At 46.2% G+C, this 20,951-nt stretch overlaps 1 protein-coding gene across 1 annotated transcript in view; it reads right to left on the reverse strand.

The window, feature by feature from the left end:
- Nucleotides 1–215: 215 nt before the first annotated feature.
- RNF14 (ring finger protein 14) overlaps nucleotides 216–20,951 on the reverse strand; it is a 101,089-nt gene continuing 80,353 nt past the window's right edge. The window contains exons 6-7 of the mRNA XM_082256856.1: nucleotides 17,784–17,914; nucleotides 216–359 (exon numbers count right to left, since the gene is read on the reverse strand). Coding sequence (XP_082112982.1) covers nucleotides 308–359; nucleotides 17,784–17,914 — 183 coding nt within the window. The 3' untranslated portion in view covers nucleotides 216–307. The remainder of the gene's footprint in view (nucleotides 360–17,783; nucleotides 17,915–20,951) is intronic.

Raw genomic sequence — 20,951 nt, forward strand, 5'->3', positions numbered from 1 at the left:
AGTAAATTATTTGTTTTAATTGGTTATTGTATGATAAACTGAAAAATATTCTGTTTGCTAACGGTTAACTTTGTTTTGGAAAAAAAAAAAAAACAGCCAAAATCTTCTAAAGTCACCATGACACATTTTTAAGACAAAGTAAAACCTCTACATTTATCTGATGATTCCAGTGGGTTTTTTTTCTTTATTTAGCCTAATTCAGACAATTATAATAAAGTTGTATTCATATAAAAATATTATATATGATCTACATTCTTTTCTGTGCAAATAAAGTGACTTTATGGTTGGATCTCCAATCTCCTGCATGTCAGTCTTCTTCATCAAAAAAATCCTGATCCATGTCAACTCCACGAAACAAGCTGAAATATACACAAAAGTAAGGTTATCATCCACTAATCAGGCTTTGCCATTAGTAGGTTTGAATTACAGTATAAATTGGATACCACTCTTCAAAAAAGTTTTATTAATCCAGATAGTGTACTATGTTAAAAGGAGAAGTATTACCAAAGCTCTTTTGGCTGTACTTCTCCAGGGGATCAGAGGAGTGCACTTTGGCCCACTCAGCATCACTCATCTGGTCTAGGCTCTGAAGAGCTCCTATACACCAAAAATAAGTGTAGTGCCAGATAAATAACTAAATGATCGATGAATATTCAAGATGACTAAAAAACTACTAAAATATAAATACAGTGAACTGAAATAAAGTGTATAAATTACACAGTATAAGCCTCTCTAGTAAATATATAGTGCTAAAGGGCTCCGTCAATCTCCTGCTGCAATAAATCAATAGTCAAAAAATCAGATAAATCACTGTAAAAACATAAAAAAAAAACAAATAAATCAGAGTGAAAAAGTGTGTAAAAAAAGTCCACAATGTGATCCACTAAAGTGAATAAATTATGCAAAAGTGCTCTGTGCTTCTCCTTCACCCATGATGCTAAGCCTCTCACCTCACATTCAGACCCCTCAAGGTATGGATTGTCCTACCCACATAGTGTAAGCCACAGGGGCAAGATAGATAGTATATTACAAACTCTGTGGAACAATTTAAACAATTCTTAATAGGATAAGTACGATTTTTAACTATAAATTATTTTTGTCCATGGGTAACATGTTTGCATGTTAGGCACAGTGCTTTTCGACATTGGTACATGCCTATCAGTGGGAAAAGGCAGGGCCTAGTATGGTTCGGTCCTGGTGTACATTTCAATTTGCTGGGGGCCACTAAGCTTTTAATGTTCCTAGCTTTCCTGTAAGCTACTTTGGGTTTTGGTGCTAATGAATCTTTAAGATGCGGGTCCTCCATAAGTATTGGCCAATGCTTGGTCAGCAGTTTTTTCCATCTGTTTGAATTTAGCAGTTGTACTTATCCTATTAATAATTTTTTTAATTGTTCCACAGAGTTTATAATATACGGTCTATCCTGCCCCTGTGGCTTACACTACGTGGGCAGGACAATCCGCACCTTGGGGAAAAGATTTGGGGAACACCGACGCATTATAGAGGGTGGTAACGACAAGCACAGTGTTCCCCGACATTTTTTACAATACTTCCAAAAATCCTCTCTGGGCCTCAAGGTGTGGATCATTGAATCCATTCCAAACACATTCCCAACAGCAGAACATTTTAAACATCTCTGCCAAAGACAAACATACTGGATCTATTCCTTGGATACTTTGGTAAACGGGGAAAGGGAGGGGGAGAGGGGGAGGGGCGAACAAGGAAATCGAAACTAACACGTTAATTTAATTGCATATTCCACATTAACATCCATATTGATATTTAGAGCTAATTTTTAGACACCCACTCCATAAACATAATTAATGGTTCATTTGAGATGTAATATTTATTTCTATCAGTATTTTTTTTTTATCTTTTATTTTTATATTTATTTTAAATTCATTTTACTATTTTTTTAATATCTATATTTATTTGAATATACATACATATATATATATATATATATATATATATATATATATACACACAGCTGCAAGAAAAAGTATGTGAACCCTTTGGAATGATATGGATTTCTGCACAAATTGGACATAAAATGTGATCTGATCATCATCTAAATCACAACAATAGACACTCACAGTCTGCTTAAACTAATACCACACAAAGAATGAAATGTTGCCCTGTTTTTATTGAACACACCATGTAAACATTCACAGTGCAGGTGGAAAAAGTATGTGAACCCCTAGACTAATGACATCTCCGAGAGCTAATTGGAGTGAGATGTCAGCCAACTGGAGTCCAATCAATGAGATGAGATTGGAAGTGTTGGTTACAGCTGCCCTGCCCTATAAAAAACACACCAGTTCTGGGTTTGCTTTTTACAAGAAGCATTGCCTGATGTGAATGATGCCTCGCACAAAAGAGCTCTCAGAAGACCTACGATTAAGAATTGTTGACTTGCATAAAGCTGGAAAGGGTTATAAAAGTATCTCCAAAAGCCTTACTGTTCATCAGTCCACGGTAGGACAAATTGTCTATTAATGGAGAAAGTTTAGCACTGCTGCTACTCTCCCTAGGAGTGGCCGTCCTGTAAAAATGACTGCAAGAGCACAGCGCAGACTGCTCAATGAGGTGAAGAAGAATCCTAGAGCGTCAGCTAAAGACTTACAAAAGTCACTGGCAAATGCTAACATCCCTGTTAGCGAATCTACAATACGTAAAACACTAAACAAGAATGGATTTCATGGGAGGATACCACAGAGGAAGCCACTGCTGTCTAAACAAAACATTGCTGCACGTTTACAGTTTGCAGAAGAGCACCTGGATGTTCCACAGCAGTACTGGCAAAATATTCTGTGGACAGATGAAACCAAAGTTGAGTTGTTTGGAAGAAACACACAACACTATGTGTGGCAAAAAGAGGCACAGCACACCAACATCAAAACCTCATCCCAACTGTGAAGTATGGTTTAGGGGGCATCATGGTTTGGGGCTGCTTTGCTGCGTCAGGGCCTGGGCGGATTGCTATCATCGAAGAAAAAATGAATTCCCAAGTTTATCAAGACATTTTGCAGGAGAACTTAAGGCCATCTCTCTACCAGCTGAAGCTCAACAGAAGATGGGTGTTGCAACAGGACAATGACCCAAAGCATAGAAGTAAATAAACAACAGAATGGCTTAAACAGAAGCAAATACGCCTTCTGAAGTGGCCCAGGCAAAGTCCTGACCTCAACCCGATTTAGATGCTGTGGCATGACCTCAAGAAAGTGATTCACACCAGACATCCCAAGAATATTGCTGAACTGAAACAGTTCTGTAAAGAGGAATGGTCAAGAATTACTCCTGACCGTTGTGCACGTCTGATCTGCAACTACAGGAAACGTTTGGTTGAAGTTATTGCTGCCAAAGGAGGTTCAACCAGTTATTAAATCCAAAGGTTTGCATACTTTTTCCACCTGCACTATGAATGTTTACATGGTGTGTTCAATAAAAACATGGCAACATTTCATTCTTTGTGTGTTATTAGTTTAAGCAGACTGTGATTGTCTATTGCTGTGACTTAGATGATGATCAGATCACATTTTATGACAAATTTGTGCAGAAATCCATATCATTCCAAAGGGTTCACATACTTTTTCTTGCAGTTGTATATATATATATATTTAATATCCTTCCAATATTTCCTTAAAAATAACCTTACAAATAATTTTATATTTTCCACATTTCGTTTGGCATGTCTTCACATCTCTCTATATATGTTTTTAATTTTACTGCATAACTGTTATTTGGACAGTCCAGTTCTTCACTGAAACGATCATTGCCAGCTTTGATAGTTAGGACCCAGGGGACACTGCTCCAGTCCTATTCAAGCCCACAACAGACATGGCATTGTTAGGCCTGAAGAAGAAGCGCATGCTGCGTAAACGCGTCGCCTTGGCAACTCCCCTGCACCCAAAAGCGGATGACACGAGAAGCGACATGGACTCCTTGCCATACTACGGAAGGGCTGACATCCATCAGCCGTATCCTGCTCAGCTGCCGGGGCCATCCTGAGTCATCCATCCCTGCAGGGGAAAATTGATACATAACGCCACAAGCTTTGTTTCTTATTTAAGTGTGAGTACATGTATACTTTTGCCCAAATAAATACTTGATGTGCTACACAGTTACAAAGTTAGTCAGGTAAAAGACACAAGCCCATCCGGTTCAACCAAAAAAAAAAAAAAAAAACAGTATTGAAAACCCAACCATACAATCCCCTAAACTCAGATGGAGCTTGTGTTTCCTCCCCGGTTAGCCACAAGCCCCTTCTTGTTTGCACACTGAGCAGCTGTCTTAAAGAGCCAGCACACGAACATCATCTCCAATCAACCTTGAACGATTCATTTTTATTCTTTGATGGATTATATCTGAACCTTTATTGAACTTACCAATCCTTCCATTCCCATTTCACCACCTATAAGGACTAGCCCCTCTCTTCATTGCGCCAGTATGACCATTTTATGTTTACATATCTTCCACAGCTTCCACCTCTTCCTCATTCTGAGCAATTTCCCCAAATGCAACATTTTCACTCAAAATGGGACATAACTGTGCATGTGCACTGCCCTGGACTGCCCATTTTGCACTCCACTACTGCAATATGTCAATCCTTTAAAACTGTCTGGAAATGCCTCAATACAAGGAAACATGGTCCAAGGAACTCACACATTGTTCCACTATAAGCAGAGGCACTGATCACGCCCAGTCTTCTGCCATCATGGAGGCGCATGGCCTTTTGGGACTCCACTTCCCTTCAGAGAGATCACTAGCCTAGGCTTGCATAGCCATCTGCCAGCAAGGTCACTAGATACACTGTACACTGAAGATCTCTGCCCACAGGATGAAGAGCCAACCCACACTGTCCCCGCTCTTGTATGTGGAGTCCAGTTCCTTTTGGCCAGCTGCCAGTAGCAACTGACCTAGATAAAGCCTATCTCTGCTAGAAGGGGTGTGAGGAACAAGCTAGAAATCATAAGAACAGAGTCCACAAGAGAGATCTTCAGAAAGATCCTTACCTACAGACACCAGCTAAAAAATGAGGCTTAGATGAGCTTTTGAGGTGTTATGCCGAAGCAGATATTCTTGCCTTTGTTTCACTTGAAGTTGGCAGCATAGCCCACATAGTCAAATATAACTCCTCTGTTTCCTGAGATGTAGGTTTAAGAAAATGGATTTTTATACTTAAAATTATTTTCTTGGAGTCTATTGAGGGACAAAGTGTTTAACCTTTGGAATATACAGCTGCCAAAGAGGGACACTAGCAAACTGTAGATCAGCCCAACTACCAGCATGCATTAGGTTTGTAGTGGTGGGACATGTGTCTCCCAATGGTCTTGGAGATAAGGAATTTAATGGTAAGTAGAAAAATTATTTTGTGCTTTCTTGTCCATTGAGGGACACAGGAAGTCCTTAACATTTGGGACATGAAAAAGCAGTCCAAATGAGGAGTGGGAAACACAGCAAAGAAATGGTGAGGTCTTTTTTACATGGGCGGTGCCTGGGGAAAGTAAAAATAGGTAGTTGAGCCACTGTTTTACTGCCTCCGTACTGTTCAGCCACAGGTTAACATGGTCATCAGCTAAACTGTGGCAACATTTATACAGCAGGTTGTGTTTGGCAGCAATATAACCGCCAAATGTGACCTATTCAATTGAATGGGACCACGCCGCAATTGTGAGGCAAACAGAGGCACTATATTCCCATTCAAAATGCCCGTTAGGCTGCAAAATCTTTTTTTAAAAACAGGCATACGAGAGGAAGCAGTATTCCTGCCTGATTGCTTGACAGTCATTGCTCCTAAACCTACCTGAAAATTGATCCACTGCAGATCGCTTTTCAGAGAATATTGCTCATATAAACAAACCCTAACAGGCCCAAGAAGAAAACTGGTGACTGCCTGCAGCCTAAAAAGCTGCCTAAAGAACTTGAAGTGGCATCAGATGTAGCCAAAACAGCCACTTGGTAGAACATGCAAACAGAAGACCGGGTGGCAGCCTTGCAAATCTGGGAGATAGTTGGCTGCACAGCTCTAGTAGAGTGCGCCTAGACAGGAAAGGATGGAACCTTATCCTTGAGACCATAAGCTTGAATGATGGTTTGTCTGAGCCCCCTAAAAATGGTTGAATAAAAAACTGCTGCACCCTCTTGGGGGTCCATATGACCAAAAGGGAATCGGTCTTTCTTAAAGAAGCAGTGGTTGAGAGATAGACTTGCCATGCCCAAAACACATCCAAACAATGGAGGGATATTGCCTGTTCATGAAGGACAGAAAGACAGAAGAATAGTATCTTGGTTGAAATGAAAGGTTGAAGCTATCTAAGGCAATAAGGAAGTTCTGTCCTCAACACCAACTTGTCCTTTTGCAAAAACATATAATTCTTAGCAGGATAAAGCCACCAGCTCACTCGCCGTGTAGAAATGCTGGCTGGAAGAAAAACAGAGGTGTACGTGAGAGCGGAGAGAAGAGCATCTCTAATGGCTTCAAACGGGTTTCTGAGAAAACCAGATTCAGGTATCATGAAGTCATTGGGGAACAGATGATGAGAACTCCATGGCAGCCCACTGGTAGAAATCTTAATCAAGGAGTTGAAACCAGACCTTTGAATGTCCTGAGAGTCAAACAATGGTCCAGACCCAGCTGGAAGGAGATGATTTGTCCACCAGAGAAACTCCTGGGGTGGGAGCCCTGTGACTTACACTAGGTGATGTATGCCTACCACATCAATAACAGACCTTGTTATAAGTAGGCTTCCTAGCATTCGGCATTGTAGGAATCACAAATTTAGAGATGTCACTGCCCCTCAGAACCTGGGCCTTTAACAGCAACACAATTACAGTCAACCACCAAGTATCAGCCCTAGACACAGAAGATCCCGATAATATGCCAGTATCCACAGAGTCTTCCAGAAGTCTTACCCTCTCAGCTTGAGCCAATCTGGAACAATAAGGATCATCAAAATGCCCTCCATCTTGATTTTACAGGGCAGCTGAGGAAGAAGTTTTAAAGGAGAAAATGTATAGATCATGATTGTTCTGATCTCATGGAGACACTAGAGCATTTACTGCTTCTGCTAGAGCAGTGGTTCTCAACTCCTGTCCTCAGGACCCACTAACAGGCCAGATTTTAGGTACCTTGGGCAGATGCAGACTAGAATACTGCAATCACTGAGCAGCAAATGAGATCACCTGTGATGTATTTTAGTTATCTTGCAAACCTGGCCTATTAGTGGGTCCTGAGGACAGGAGTTGAGAACCACTGTGCTAGAGGATCCCTGTGCCTGGATACAAACCTATCCAGTTTGTTGTTGAGCCTAAAGGCCAGGAGGTCCACATCTGGCATCCCTCACCACTCATCCGGGTCCAGTTGAGGAAATCTACTTGCCAACGGTCTGCCTCTGGAATTTACATGGCTGACAAGGTTGGAACGTGAAATACTGATAACAAAAGATCAGAACTACCTCTCTTTCTACAGCAATTACTCTGGTTTCTCCCTGATCTTTGATGTTCCCCACCGCCATGGTTCTGTATGACTGAATTAGGTTTAGATGACCCTCCATTGGGATGGTACAATGCTGCAGAGAAAGCCAAAATTGCCCAATTCTCCAGGATGTTTATCAGGAGACAAGATTTCTCTGTTATTTCAGGACTCCTCTCCAGCACAATAGGCCGGTGTCCATTGGGAGGATCTTCCAAAAAACAGGAAGGTAGAACTTTCACAACTTCAGAATTGGATATCTGCGCCACCCAGCCAGGGATGTCCTTGCCATAGCCCAAGACTTGTCTCACAAAGTCAGAATTCTGTGTTGCAGATATATGGTGAGGAACTAGGCAAAGGAAACGGACTTGAAGGAGGTTCCCATCAGGCCCAAGAACCAATGCAAAAGCAGAGAGTCAGACAGCTTCTAGACTGAAGAGGTTGAGAGTTGAGGTTGAAGAGTTAGAGACAGGAGAGACTCAAGTTTTCCTTGGAGAAGGAACTTTCTGGTTTGAAATATGGTCAGGTCTAGAAACAGATACTCAAAGTGATAAGTCAGTTCCAGCAATGATTTCTGCAGCTTCAGGGCCGCCTGAACCACTGTTAACATCTACAGTCAGAGAAATGTTGAACAACAGAGCTTTCACCGACTGTTCCCTCAACAGGTCGTCTAAGTATCCTATAAGAGGAATACCAACAGAGCACTGTAGGGCTAATACTGGGGGGCCAGCCTCTTGGTGTATACTCCAGGTGCAGACAAAAGATCAAAAGGCAAGGCCACAAACTTGTAGTGTAAGGGTACAAAAAGCAAAAAACTGAATTTTGTAAAATCTTACCGTAAAATTCCTTTCTCTGAGTCCTCCGACAGTCGCCGCCCACACACAAGTCTTCAACAATGGGTATTGACCTTTGCTCCGCAGGAGTAGCTAGGCACAAGATTTGTTAATAACAAAAGCTTTTAGCATAGACACACCCCTAGAGGCTGTCCCCTTAGTCAATACCTCCCTGCACCAGCATTCCCAACTCAGTTTGGTAGCATAGCAGTAAGAGTACACAAAAACCCCAAAAGAGGGGCGGGGGGCGGCGACTGTCGGAGGACTCAGAGAAAGGAATTTTACGGTAAGATTTTACAAAAATTCAGTTTTCTCTTACGTCCTCCGACAGTCGCCGCCCACACACAAGTCTTCACCAATGGGATGTCCCAAAGAGGGGTAGACATGAGGGGTGGGAGACGCAGCCGCATATCAAGCAACGCAGTACCCACATCAGAGAAAGGAACCTTACCATAGTAAGAGAACCACCCGGGCAACAGGAAAAACGTGCTCAACAAGAGCAACAACCCAGGAAAACAAGTAACCCAGGGGCAAAACACCCCAACAGCCAAGGACCCAAAAACAAGGGTCCCTAAGGCACTGCCGCACTTAGAACTTTACGGCCAAAGGAGGCATCGGCCGATGCCTGAACATCCACCTTATAAAACTTGGAGAAGGTGTGAACGGTCCGACCAAGTCGCCGCCTTACACACCTGGGCCACAGAAGCCTGATGCCGGTAAGCCCAAGACGTACTCAAAGACCTGGTAGAGTGCGCTTTCACAGGGAAGGGTGGAACCCTCTCCTTCAAGGCATAGGCTTGCACAATGGTTTGTCGAATCCATTTGGCGATGGTCGCAGCCGACGCCGCCATGCCCTTCCGAGGACCCTCAGGAAGGACAAAGAGGGAGTCCGACTTGCGAAAAGACTTAGTGGACGACAGGTTAACCCTGATCGCCCGGACAACATCCAAGGAATGCAAGGCAACCTCCTTCGGATGCTTCGGTTTCGCGCAGAGCGAAGGCAAGACAATGTCTTCATTGAGGTGAAAATCCACTTCGGAAGACCACTTTCGGAAGAAAGGACGGAACAGGTCGCAAGACCACCTTATCCTTGTGAATCACCAGGTAGGGAGAGCTGCAGGACAAAGCCGCCAGCTCCGACACCCTGCGAGCCGAAGTGATCGCCACCAAAAAAGCCACCTTTTTGGACAACAGAGGCAACGAGATCTCCCTGATCTTTTCAAAGGGAGCCTGTTGTAACATGGACAGAACTAGGTTCAAGTCCCATGGAGGCAAAGGCTCCCTCCTAGGAGGGGCCAAATGTCACACCCCCTGAACGAAGGTGCGAATCAAGGAATTTGACGCCACAGGGTGCTGAAAAAGAACAGCCAGCGCAGAAATCTGGCCCTTAATCGTGGCCAGCGCCAAACGCTGGTCCACTCCAGTTTGGAGGAAAGCCAACACTCTCGACACCGAGTATGAGCGAGGAGAATACCCCCTGGACTCACACCAGTCAAAGTATGCTTTCCAAGTACGGTAGTAAATCTTCCCCGAAGAGGCTTTTCTAGCCTTGATCAAAGTGGGAATGACCTCAGGGGAGAGACCTCTATCCTTTAGGACCTGGCTTTCAACAGCCAGGCCATTAAAGCCAGCGACTGTAAAGCAGGATGGAATATCGGCCCTTGAGACAGAAGGTCTTCCCGAAGCGGCAGGCGCCACGGAGCTTCGACTGCTAGATTGACGAGGTCTGCGTACCAAGACCGGCGAGGCCAGTTCGGTGCCACCAGAATCACCGTATGCGGTTCCGAGGCTAAACTGCGAAGGAGCCTGGACAGCAGCTGAATCGGTGGAAAGGCATACATCAGACGATACTGATGCCAGGGCGCCACCAACGCGTCCGAGGCGTCCGCCCGAGGATCGCGCGTTCTTGCCACGGAACCTTTCCACCTTGTTGTTTAGACGAGACGCGAACAGGTCCACATCTGGGGAACCCCACTTCGCGCACAACATCTGGAAGACATCCGGGTGAAGGGACCATTCCCCCTGATCCAGGGTCTGGCGACTCAGATAATCCGCCTGCCAGTTCTCCACCCCCGGAATGTGAACAGCCGTTATCGCCGGGACGTGCGTCTCGGCCCAAGACAGAATGTCGGCCACTTCCTGAGCCGCTCGGGCACTCCTGGTGCCCCCTTGATGGTTGATGTAGGCCACCGCGGTGGCATTGTCCGTCTGAACCCGAACCGGACGGCCCAGAAGCCGTTCCGATCAATGCAGCAGGCAAAGCTTTATCGCTCGCAACTCCAGAATGTTGATCGGGAGGGAGGACTCCTCCTCCGACCAAGTTCCCTGGGCGGACAGAACGCCCAGGACACCACCCCAGCCCGACAGGCTGGCATCCGTGGTGACCACCGTCCACAACAACGGACGGAAAGACTTGCCCCCCGACACTGTCGGGGACTGGAGCCACAGAAGACTCCTTCTGGTGCGGTGACTCAACGAGATCCGCAGATCCAAGGACTGCGGACGCCCGTCCCACTTGGCAAGATTTTCCGCCTGGAGACCCCGCGTGTGAAACTGGGCAAAGGGGATCGCCTCGAAGGCTGAGACCATCAACCCCAGACATCTCATGCATGTCCGGAGGGACGAGCTTTGGCAGTCCCTGAGGGACCTGACCTCGTCCTGAAGCGTCCGGAGCTTGTCCTCCGGTAGGAAAACCCTCGCCTGAACAGAGTCCAGAATCATCCCCAGATAGGGAAGGCGAACCGAAGGACACAGAGTTGACTTCGGAATGTTTATGGTCCAACCGAACTCCTGTAGCGTCTGCACCGTGGTGGACAGGTCGGTCACCAGGCTCTGGCTGGCATTTGACCGTATCAGGAGATCGTCTAGATACCCCAAGACGGCAATGCCCTGTGCCCGTAACAGGACCGGCGCCAGCACCTTGGTAAAAACCCGCGGAGCCGAAGCGAGACCGAAAGGTAACGCCACGAATTGGTAGTGATCCTCCGCAATGGCGAATCGAAGGTATCTCTGATGACCCTCGAAGATGGGGATGTGTAGGTACGCATCCTTCAGATCGGTGGAGGCCATGAACTCCCCCGGACTCAGGGCAGCCACCACTGAGCGCAGGGATTCCATGCGGAACTTACGAACCCGCACAAAGCGGTTCAGAGCTTTCAAGTCCAGAATCGGACGCACCTTGCCCTCCTTTCTGGGCAGTGAACAGATTGGAGTAAAACCCCCGAAATCTGTCCCGATGAGGCACCGGAACCACTACTCCTTGGGCCCGCACCGCCAGGTGCAGATCCTGCAAGCGCTCCGGAGACAGCTGTAGATTTGAGGGAAAAAATCTGCCCGCCGGCCGAGAGAGAAATTCGATCTTGTAACCAGATCGAACGATTTCCTGAACCCATCTGTCCTGAATGTGGAGCAGCCAAGGCTGGAGGAAGCCGCGCAGACGTCCCCCCACCCCAGAAACGGGTGAGGGCGCCCCTTCAGGCGGAATTGGTGTGGGTTGTCGAACCGGACTGGCCGGATTTTTGCTTACCCGCCCACGGCCTCTTCTGGGGCGACCGAAAAGACCCCTGAGAGGGCCTAAACGAGGAGTTCCGTTTGCCACGGAAAGATTTGTGCTTGGGATTCTGGGGTAAGAGAGTACTCTTGCCCCCCGTAACTCCTTTGATCAGAGTATCCAAAGCCTCGCCAAAAAGGCGAGATCCCACGTAGGGAAAATCCGCCAACGTCTTGCGAGAAGATTGGTCGACCGACCAACTTTTCAGCCATATCAGGCGACGGTTGAGCACTGCCACACTAGACAGGCGTGCAGCCAAAGGAACTAAATTCAAGTCCGCATCACACAAGTACATGACTCCTTGATGGATTTGATCCACCATAGCCAATGTGGTAGGCGGAGCCGAATCAGCCACCAGAGTGCGCCTGAGCACCTTCGTCCAATCGGCATCCGCCTGGGCCGCCATAACCGAAGCAAAAATAGGTTTTAGCATAGAACCAGCAACCATATAGGCATGACGGGCAAGAGACTCTAACCTCCTGTCCGTAGGGTCCCGGAAAACCGGGGTATCCTCAGAAGGAACCGCAGTAGCTTTGTTTAAAACGGCTACCGCGTGATCCACCTGAGGCGCCACACACCAACGCTCGTCAGTGGATGGCGCAAAAGGATAAAGCAGTTTAAACTTATTCGGCACTGTAAAGGGCTTCCTTAAATTGCGCCACTGCTCATTAACAGTATGATGAAATTCTGCAGGGCAGGGAAAAACCTGCGCTGATTTGCGGGTCCTTTGCGTCCCAAAGGAGGACACCCTAGCAGGAGGAGTGGGCTCATCCTCCAGGTGCAACGTATCTTTAATGGAGGCAATCAGCTCATCCATGAGTGCAAGCTCTTCAGGCGAGCCAGGGGGAGAAACATCAACCCCTTCCACCTCCGCCTCCCCCTCAGACCCCATAAGGTCCAGAGATGAGCGAGACCCTGAGAAGGGCACGCCAGCCACATCGCCCTCTGAATCAGAGGAAATGGATAACCTGGCCCTTTTTGCGGATCGTTCAGCCATCAGCATATGCACCTGAGAAACTAATGACGCCACTACGGTGGCCAGATCAGCCCCCTTTGGGGGGTGCAGCAGCCCCCTGGTCCCCCACCAGGGCGGGGGGAAACTTGCTATCTTGAGAATCCATGCCCACAGCAATGAAAGGAAAAAAAGGTACTGGCCCTTTAACACCACGGCGAGCGCAGCCCACCGTACACTACTGTATGCACCGATCCTGCAGGGATAGAGAACACTGAACAAGGAATGACAGGACAATGAAGGAAAAACCTGGAGAGAGCACAAACAGGCTGCTGCCACCGATCGCTGTTCCAGAGAAAGAGGAAGTGATGCAATAACCGGCTGACTTATATAGCCTATGAAGGCTCCGCAAAAATAGCCGCTCGGCTGAGGGATAGAGGCTACAAGAAAATGGCGCCGACATGTGCTCGAACGAGCGCGGCCCGCCAAAATGGCAGCGATTGGCGCCAAAACACAGCGCTGTACAGGGACAGGGCCGTCCATAGTATTTCTGCAAAAAAATGGCGGACCGCAACAGCGGACGCCGCACAAGCATGTCTGCACCCAATCTGCCCCAGATAGAACTCACAGCAGAGCGGGAGGGCCCCCCCCCTCGCAGCCCACAAGGCATGCAAACCCATACAGGGAGACTGACAGGGAGCCCGCAATTTACCCAGACATGGGGGTACACACAGCCACAGACTGAAACCCACACAGATGGTCCCCACACAGAAGGTGCTTACCGTACCGGATGGCGTGGGGAGCCGTCTCCAGCGACAAACCGCTATCAGGGTGACAGGGAGTGCCGCAGCCAGGACGCTGTGGACTGCAGCACGAGACCGCAGAATGGCGTCCAGTGAGGTAGCCACCTCACAGGCAGCATCCCTGCAGCGAACAGGGATGGGTCGTTCATGGCGCCAGGGCGAACCGTAGCTGAACGCTCGATGGCAGGCTGGGGATCCATCTGGCCCTCAGCCCTGGGATGCAGGGCGGCCAGTCCGAGACCCAGCTCCGCATGATCATCTTCATCCGAAGATCCCTAAACTAAAGCTGACAAAATAACAGCTAGTAAAGAAAAGAAAAATACTTGAAATAAAATCAAAAAAGGGTAGAAGGCTGAGACTGAAGCCCCAGCACAGGAAAGCCTGCTACTCCTAAGCTAGGCAAGATCAAACTGAGTTGGGAATGCTGGTGCAGGGAGGTATTGACTAAGGGGACAGCCTCTAGGGGTGTGTCTATGCTAAAAGCTTTTGTTATTAACAAATCTTGTGCCTAGCTACTCCTGCGGTCAATACCCATTGGTGAAGACTTGTGTGTGGGCGGCGACTGTTGGAGGACGTAAGAGAAAGTAGGAATCGCTAATAGAAAGATGAGATCATAAAGGTAAGCATCTTTAATGTACACAGAAACCAGAAAGTCTCCCTGGTGACGGTAGGTCCTGACATATCTGGTGGATTCCAATCAGAATTTTTGGATGTAAATGAAGACATTTACAACCTTGAACTCCAAGGTGGTATGAATGCCCCCTCTGGGTTTAGAAGTAGTGAACAGGTTGGATTAAAAACCCTAAACCATAAGGAAGGAACTAAAGTAACCAAGGAAATGAAACCTTGATGCAGAAGACCTGAGAAGACTTGATAGTAAGAAACTCAACAGAAGGCAGGGACAGAAACTCTAGTTTGTAGTACCGGATGATTACCTCCTGCACCCAAACATCTGAAATGCAAGTTGTCCAAGAACCCACAAAGCCCCCCCCCCCCCACTCTGGAAAGTGGGAAACCACCTTCAAGCAGAGGAAGGCCTGTTTTAAGATTTGGCAGACTTTGATTTCCAGACTTTGTGCATGGGCAGAAGGGCTGAGCTGGGATGGTCTCGGCGAACAGGTCAAGAGAGTAGAAAATCAAAAAGGGACATTTAGCATTCATTTGGCTTCTTCCGCTTAGGAAGATGGGTGCTCTTGCCAGAATAGGCATCCTTGATAATATTTTCAAGAGCTGGTTCGAAAAGATTCTCAAAGTCCATGTGGATCAAGAGCTTCTTGCAGAATGGTTCCTCAGTACAGCACGAGTTTCAGAGTGTTGCGCATTCAATTACGAGTCAAAATAGTCTCCATTCATTTCAGAGTAACTCCTGCTGTCTGACATCCCCATTCTCCCCCAGTCATGTCCCCGAGCTCACCTGTCCCTCCTGGGTGCCAGGAACGTCATGGGGTGTGTCAGGGTTGAAAGCAGTGGGAGATAAGAAATCATTAGTTTGTTGACTTCTTATTTGAAGTATTAACCTGGAAGTGTTCACCCCTGAGCACTTCCAGGTACAGCGCTACCAAATCTCAGCTGCTTTGGCCAGGGAAGAAGCGGATCAATTAATAAAATAAAAAAATAACCTCACGCACATATGAGCACAAATGAGTAATTTGGGTGCACAAGCGCTATAAAACGGCAATGTTTCAAGCATATTAAATAGAGCAATAATTCTAGGGCCAGCAATCAATGGATGAGCTGTAAAAGCTTTTAAAGCCTTGCCTATGTACCATAGTGTTCTACTTTCATGCAATTTTGAGGCTTGACATATTTGGTATCTATTTACTTGACGCAAACTCATCTTTTTTATATTACCAAGAAACGAGGTATTATATTGTATTTGTGTGCACTAAAATCTTAAATGTACTCCTTAGTGAAAAATAGAATTTTTTGTAAGAACTTACCGTAAAGTTCTTTTCTCTGAGTCCTCTGACAGTCTGCACTTCTGGGTATTGGTCTTATCCACAGGAGTAAGCTAGGCATAAGATTTTGTTAGAAAACATTCACAAAACCTTTGTATAGACACACCTACAGGGGGCTGTCCCTCTGGTCTAATACCCCCAGCTAGCAGCATTCCCAAATCAGTTTGGTAGCAAGCAGTATAGAGATCCATGAAGCCCCCACCCCTCTTTTGGGGTTCATGGATCTCTGCGAGCAGATGTGATCGCCACCAGAAAGTCAACTTTCAGTGACAGCACCGGCAGAGGAATCTCCCGGATGTTCTCAAAGGGAGGAACAAATAAAAAGCTAATATTGTAAAGAAAAATCACTTTCTCAGAGAGAAAAAATAATAAGAAATAAAAAGGCTGAGACTGCAGCCCCAGCCAGGGAAAAGCCAGCCTGCTCCTATGCTAAGCAAAGACAAACTGATTTGGGAATGCTGCTAGCTGGGGGTATTGGATCAGAGGGACAGCCTCCTGTAGGTGTGTCTATACAAAGGTTTTGCGAATGTTTTTTAACAAAATCTTATGCCTAGCTTACTCCTGTGGATAAGACCAATACCCAGAAGTGCAGACTGTATGAGTGGGTGGCGACTGTCAGAGGACGTAAGAGAAAAACTGTTTCGATAAACAGTAGTCAAATTATGGCATAAAAAATGTAAGCTGCCACCATTTTATTTTCTACACGATCTCTAGTTTCAAAAAATATATACTGTTTGGGGGGTTACCTAATCTTCAAGCCCAAAATGGGCAAAAGGAGGCTCTGGCAGAAAATTAGTTAAAATGTGTGTCTCTAGTCTAACAGCTAAATCCACTGCCAGATTTTTTTGTTTCCCTCTGTATCCCCTTGAGGTTATTCCTTCCCAGAGACACAAGCAGTAAGAGGAAATCACTGCAAATTAAGATTAGTACCTCCTATAAAAAATCTCCCATTGGACAACCATAACATTTTACCCCCTACTTTTTCCAGCGACAACCATAACATTTTGGATTTCAATGACTTTCTGTCTCTGGTTATATTGGGTAGGAAGACAAATAGTTTGGGCTTTAGACACACTTTAAAGCGGAGATCTCCAAACTATGGCCCTGCAGCGGTTGCGGAGCTACATGAGCCCCATAGAGGCATTTTCAAGCTCTGACATTCACAGACATGACTAGTCATGATGGGAGCTGTAGTTCCTGAAAAACTGAAGGGCCATAGTTTGGAGACCCCTGTTTTAAAGTAAAACCGAGCTGAGAAACTAAAGCCTCGTACACACACATCGATAGTTGGCCGTGAATTTTCGGCCAACATCCGATCGGCCGATTTTCGGCTTGTTAGTATGATGCTTTCGACTACTGACTTCGACTTTTCGGCCGAACAAAATCTGGTGTGCAGGCTATAAAATTTTTATTGGCCGTCAACAGACCGGCCGATTTTCCGTCAGTCAGTACAGATTTCGGCAGACAAAAATCTGATGAGCAAGACTGGGCATGCTCAGAGAAGAAAAAACACACAGTAAGTAAACCAGCACATGACATCACTTCTGAAGTTGGTTTTTGTTGGCCGAGAAAATTTGTGTGCAGTCTACAGCACATTTCAACCAACACAACAACACTGGACAAAAGACGGCCGATAATTGTTGCGTGTGTACGAGGCATAAGTTTTGCTATGGTTAGGGGATTTTTTTTTAGAAATGTTAATGGTATCTAAGCAGTACCCTGAAAAAATGTCCCTTTTGTCCATACATCTTCTAGAAAAAAGAACAGTGCACTCCCTGGTATATAAGGGTGCCTAGGCAATTCTGGGTTCACAGCCTCATAGCAGTATATCTACAGTGTGATATTAATGTGCTGCTATCTTTGACTGCAGGTTTCACAAAATATAGAGTGAGATCTGGTGATGTCACTACTGTGCTGCTCACTGTTGTGCTTGCTTGAGGCTCTAACTAGAGGAAGCAAAGCCCTGTCTCTGCCATAATGGCAGCCCCACTTGTACAGAACAAGACATGTAATTTGGTAATGGAGAAAGATCACTTGTAGGGAGAAAGACAATACTAGGGACTAGCCCTTTGCCTTTCCTTTTTCAGGCACAGCTTCTAGAGTTCAATTCCTCTTTTAGTCTGGTGTGCAGATAACATTTAGACATGGTAGGGCAAAATATGGTAGCAATGTATACTATTCACAAACAACTTAAAATGAAGACATATACATACAGATTAAAACAGCCTGAAGAAGGGTCATTAAAGTGGTCGTATGGACTTCCTCTGGACAACATGTTCTTACACAGCCAGCAGAAGTACTGTTTACACCCAGTGCATGTCATTTTGTTGCACCCATCAATTTTCTGTAGGAAAAAAAAAACACATATTACTTTGTCATCTTGGAAAAATACACAAAATTACCTAAAAACTAACCATACACTATGAATCTACTTGCAATAAGGCTACATCAGAAAGATGGAGTCGCTGGCACATGACTATTACCCAAGCCAGATATATTGATGTTCATGAAGACAGCATAAAATTGTAAGAAAAATATATAAACATAAGCAGCCACAGATACGTTAAAATTTCTACAACCTCCTCCAGAATGCTGACCTGGATTTGCATCATATAACCAGTAGGAAATTTAGAAGACACCCATGCAAAGAACAGTAGACTTTACTAAAATAAAATCTGGTTACAGCCTGGCTATAATAGGTGGGGTAAGGCCAGCACTACTGGTTCAGGAATTACAACACGGGAAAACATGAGATCAGCTGTTTGTGTATTTGCCAAGCACGTGAAAAAATGAAGCGCTCGGCGGGAAGTTCGCCCTCCGATGAGCGCTCCATGATGCACAGTGAAATGATTGCTGATGACTGGCCAAAGTATGCACCTGACCTGTATGCTTTGGCCAATCACAGCACAATGTCCTGTCAGAGCCATGATTGGCCTAAGGCAGGGTGTCTTTAGCCAATCATGGCTCAGGGGCTAAGTCCACGCCCCACACTATATAAGGCTGCGGCTTACACAGCAGCCGTGTATAGTGTGTGACAATAGAAATTAGGCAGGTAGTTAGTGGATAGTGTGTTCAGACAGTTTAGTGTAGTGTACAGGTATACCCCACTTTTAAAATGTAGGGATATGTTGTAGTCCTGAGTCCCCTCTTGGTGCTCCCCAAACTTGGTGTCCCTGGCACTTATGGTCCGGGAGCAGTGCCATGTCACGCTGACCAATATTTCTACTTTTTTGGTGAATGGGTAGGGGTACCATGTACCTGATACCCATTCACATGGGGGGGGCGCGATGTGGGGATGTTCCAGATTCCGATAAACCCTCACCTGCAGACCAGGACAACCACAGCCCAGGGTTGTTGGGAAGAGGCCCTTGTCCCCATCAACATGGCAGTGCCCCAAAGCACCCACCCCCCCCCCCCATGTTGAGGGCATGTGGCCTGGTCTGGTTCAGGCGCTTGCTCGTCCCCCCTCTTTTTTGACCTGCCAGGCTGCATGCTCGGTTAAGGGTCTGATATGGATTTTGGGGGGGACCCCACAAGTTTTGTTTTTACATTTTTTGTGGGGTTCCCCTTAAAATCCATACCAGACCAGATGGCCTGGTATGGATGGGGGACCCTACACCATTTTTTTCATTTTTTTTATCTGTATTGCCAGTAGGCAGCAATACATTACAGCCGCGAGCAAATTTAAATTACATTTTTTCCTTTAGAAATATCAGTATTGCGGCAAAGCAGGCTCCATACATTGTACAGATGCGCCATTTTACAGGCACACTAAAGGGGACCCCAAGGCACAATATTTAATGGCAATTTTAATTTTTATTGTTTCACTTCAAGCATCAATAAAATCACTGCTCCTTTAAAAACGATAGTTTTAAAAAACTGAATTTTTGTAAAATCTTACCTGTAAAATTCCTTTCTCTGAGTCCTCCGACAGTCGCCACCTCTTCATATTCGTCACATATGGGGTATTAGACTTTGCTCCGAAGGAGTAGCTAGGCAACAGAATATGTTTACATTAAAGCTTTTAACATATCCCATCCTCAAGGGGTGGTTCCCTCAGTCAATACCCTCCTACTTCCTGCAACCATATCTCAGTTTCAGTGGAATAGCAGTAGAGTATACAACCAAACCCCAAAAGAGGGGCGGGGGCGGCGACTGTCGGAGGACTCAGAGAAAGGAATTTTACAGGTAAGATTTTACAAAAATTCAGTTTTCTCTTACGTCCTCCGACAGTCACCGCCTCTTCATATTCGTCACATATGGGGACGTCCCAAAGCAGTGCAAACATGAGGGGTGGGAAACGCATCCGCGCCGAAAGGCAACGCAGTCTCCGCATCAAAGAAAGGAACCTTACCAAAGGAAGGAAACCAGCTGGGCTACAGGAAAAACAAGTGCTCAACAGGAGCAACAACCCAGGAAAAGACAAATACCCAGGGGATAAAAAACTTATCCCAACAGCCAGAGGTCCCCAACAAGGGACCCTAGGGAATTGCCGCACTAAGAACCTTGCGGCCAAAGGAAGCATCCGCCGATGCCTGAACATCTACTTTGTAGAATTTTGTGAAAGTGTGCACGGTCGACCAGGTCGCCGCCTTACACACCTGGGCTACAGAAGCCCCACGACGACAGGCCCAAGACGTACTCAGAGATCTAGTAGAGTGCACCTCCACAGGCACAGGGGGAACCTTCCCCTGCAAAGCATAGGCCTGTTCAATGGTCTGCCTGATCCATTTGGCGAGGGTAGAGGCCGACGCCGCCATGCCCTTCCGAGGACCCTCTGGAAGAACAAACAAGGAGTCCGTCTTTTGAAAAGACTCAGTCGATTTAAGGTAAACCCTTATCGCCCGAACAACATCCAAAGAATGTAATCTCACCTCCTTTGGATGTTTAGGCTTCGCGCACAGCGAAGGCAAGACAATATCCTCATTAAGATGGAATTCCGAAACTCGCTTCGGAAGAAAAGAAGGATTAGGTCGCAAGACCACCTTATCCAAATGAACAACCAGATACGGAGACTTGCAGGACAAAGCCGCCAGCTCCAACACTCTGCGAGCCGAAGTGATCGCAACCAAAAAGGCGACCTTTTTGGACAACATAGACAACGAGATCTCCCTGATCTGTTCAAAAGGAGCACGTTGTAACACAGATAGAACGAGATTCAAGTCCCAAGGGGGCAGAGGATCCCTCCTAGGAGGAACCAGATGCCGCACTCCCTGAACAAAAGTGCCAACCAAGGAGTTGGAAGCCACGGGACGTTGAAACAGAACGGCCAGCGCAGACACCTGACCCTTTATCGTAGCCAGCGCCAAACGCTGATCGACACCCGTTTGAAGGAAGGACAGCACTCGGGAAACCGAGTACGTGCGGGGTGAAAACCCCCT

This window comes from Pelophylax lessonae (genome assembly GCF_965119305.1).
Source record: "Pelophylax lessonae genome assembly, chromosome: 4".
In the NCBI taxonomy this organism is placed as follows: Eukaryota; Metazoa; Chordata; class Amphibia; order Anura; family Ranidae; genus Pelophylax; species Pelophylax lessonae.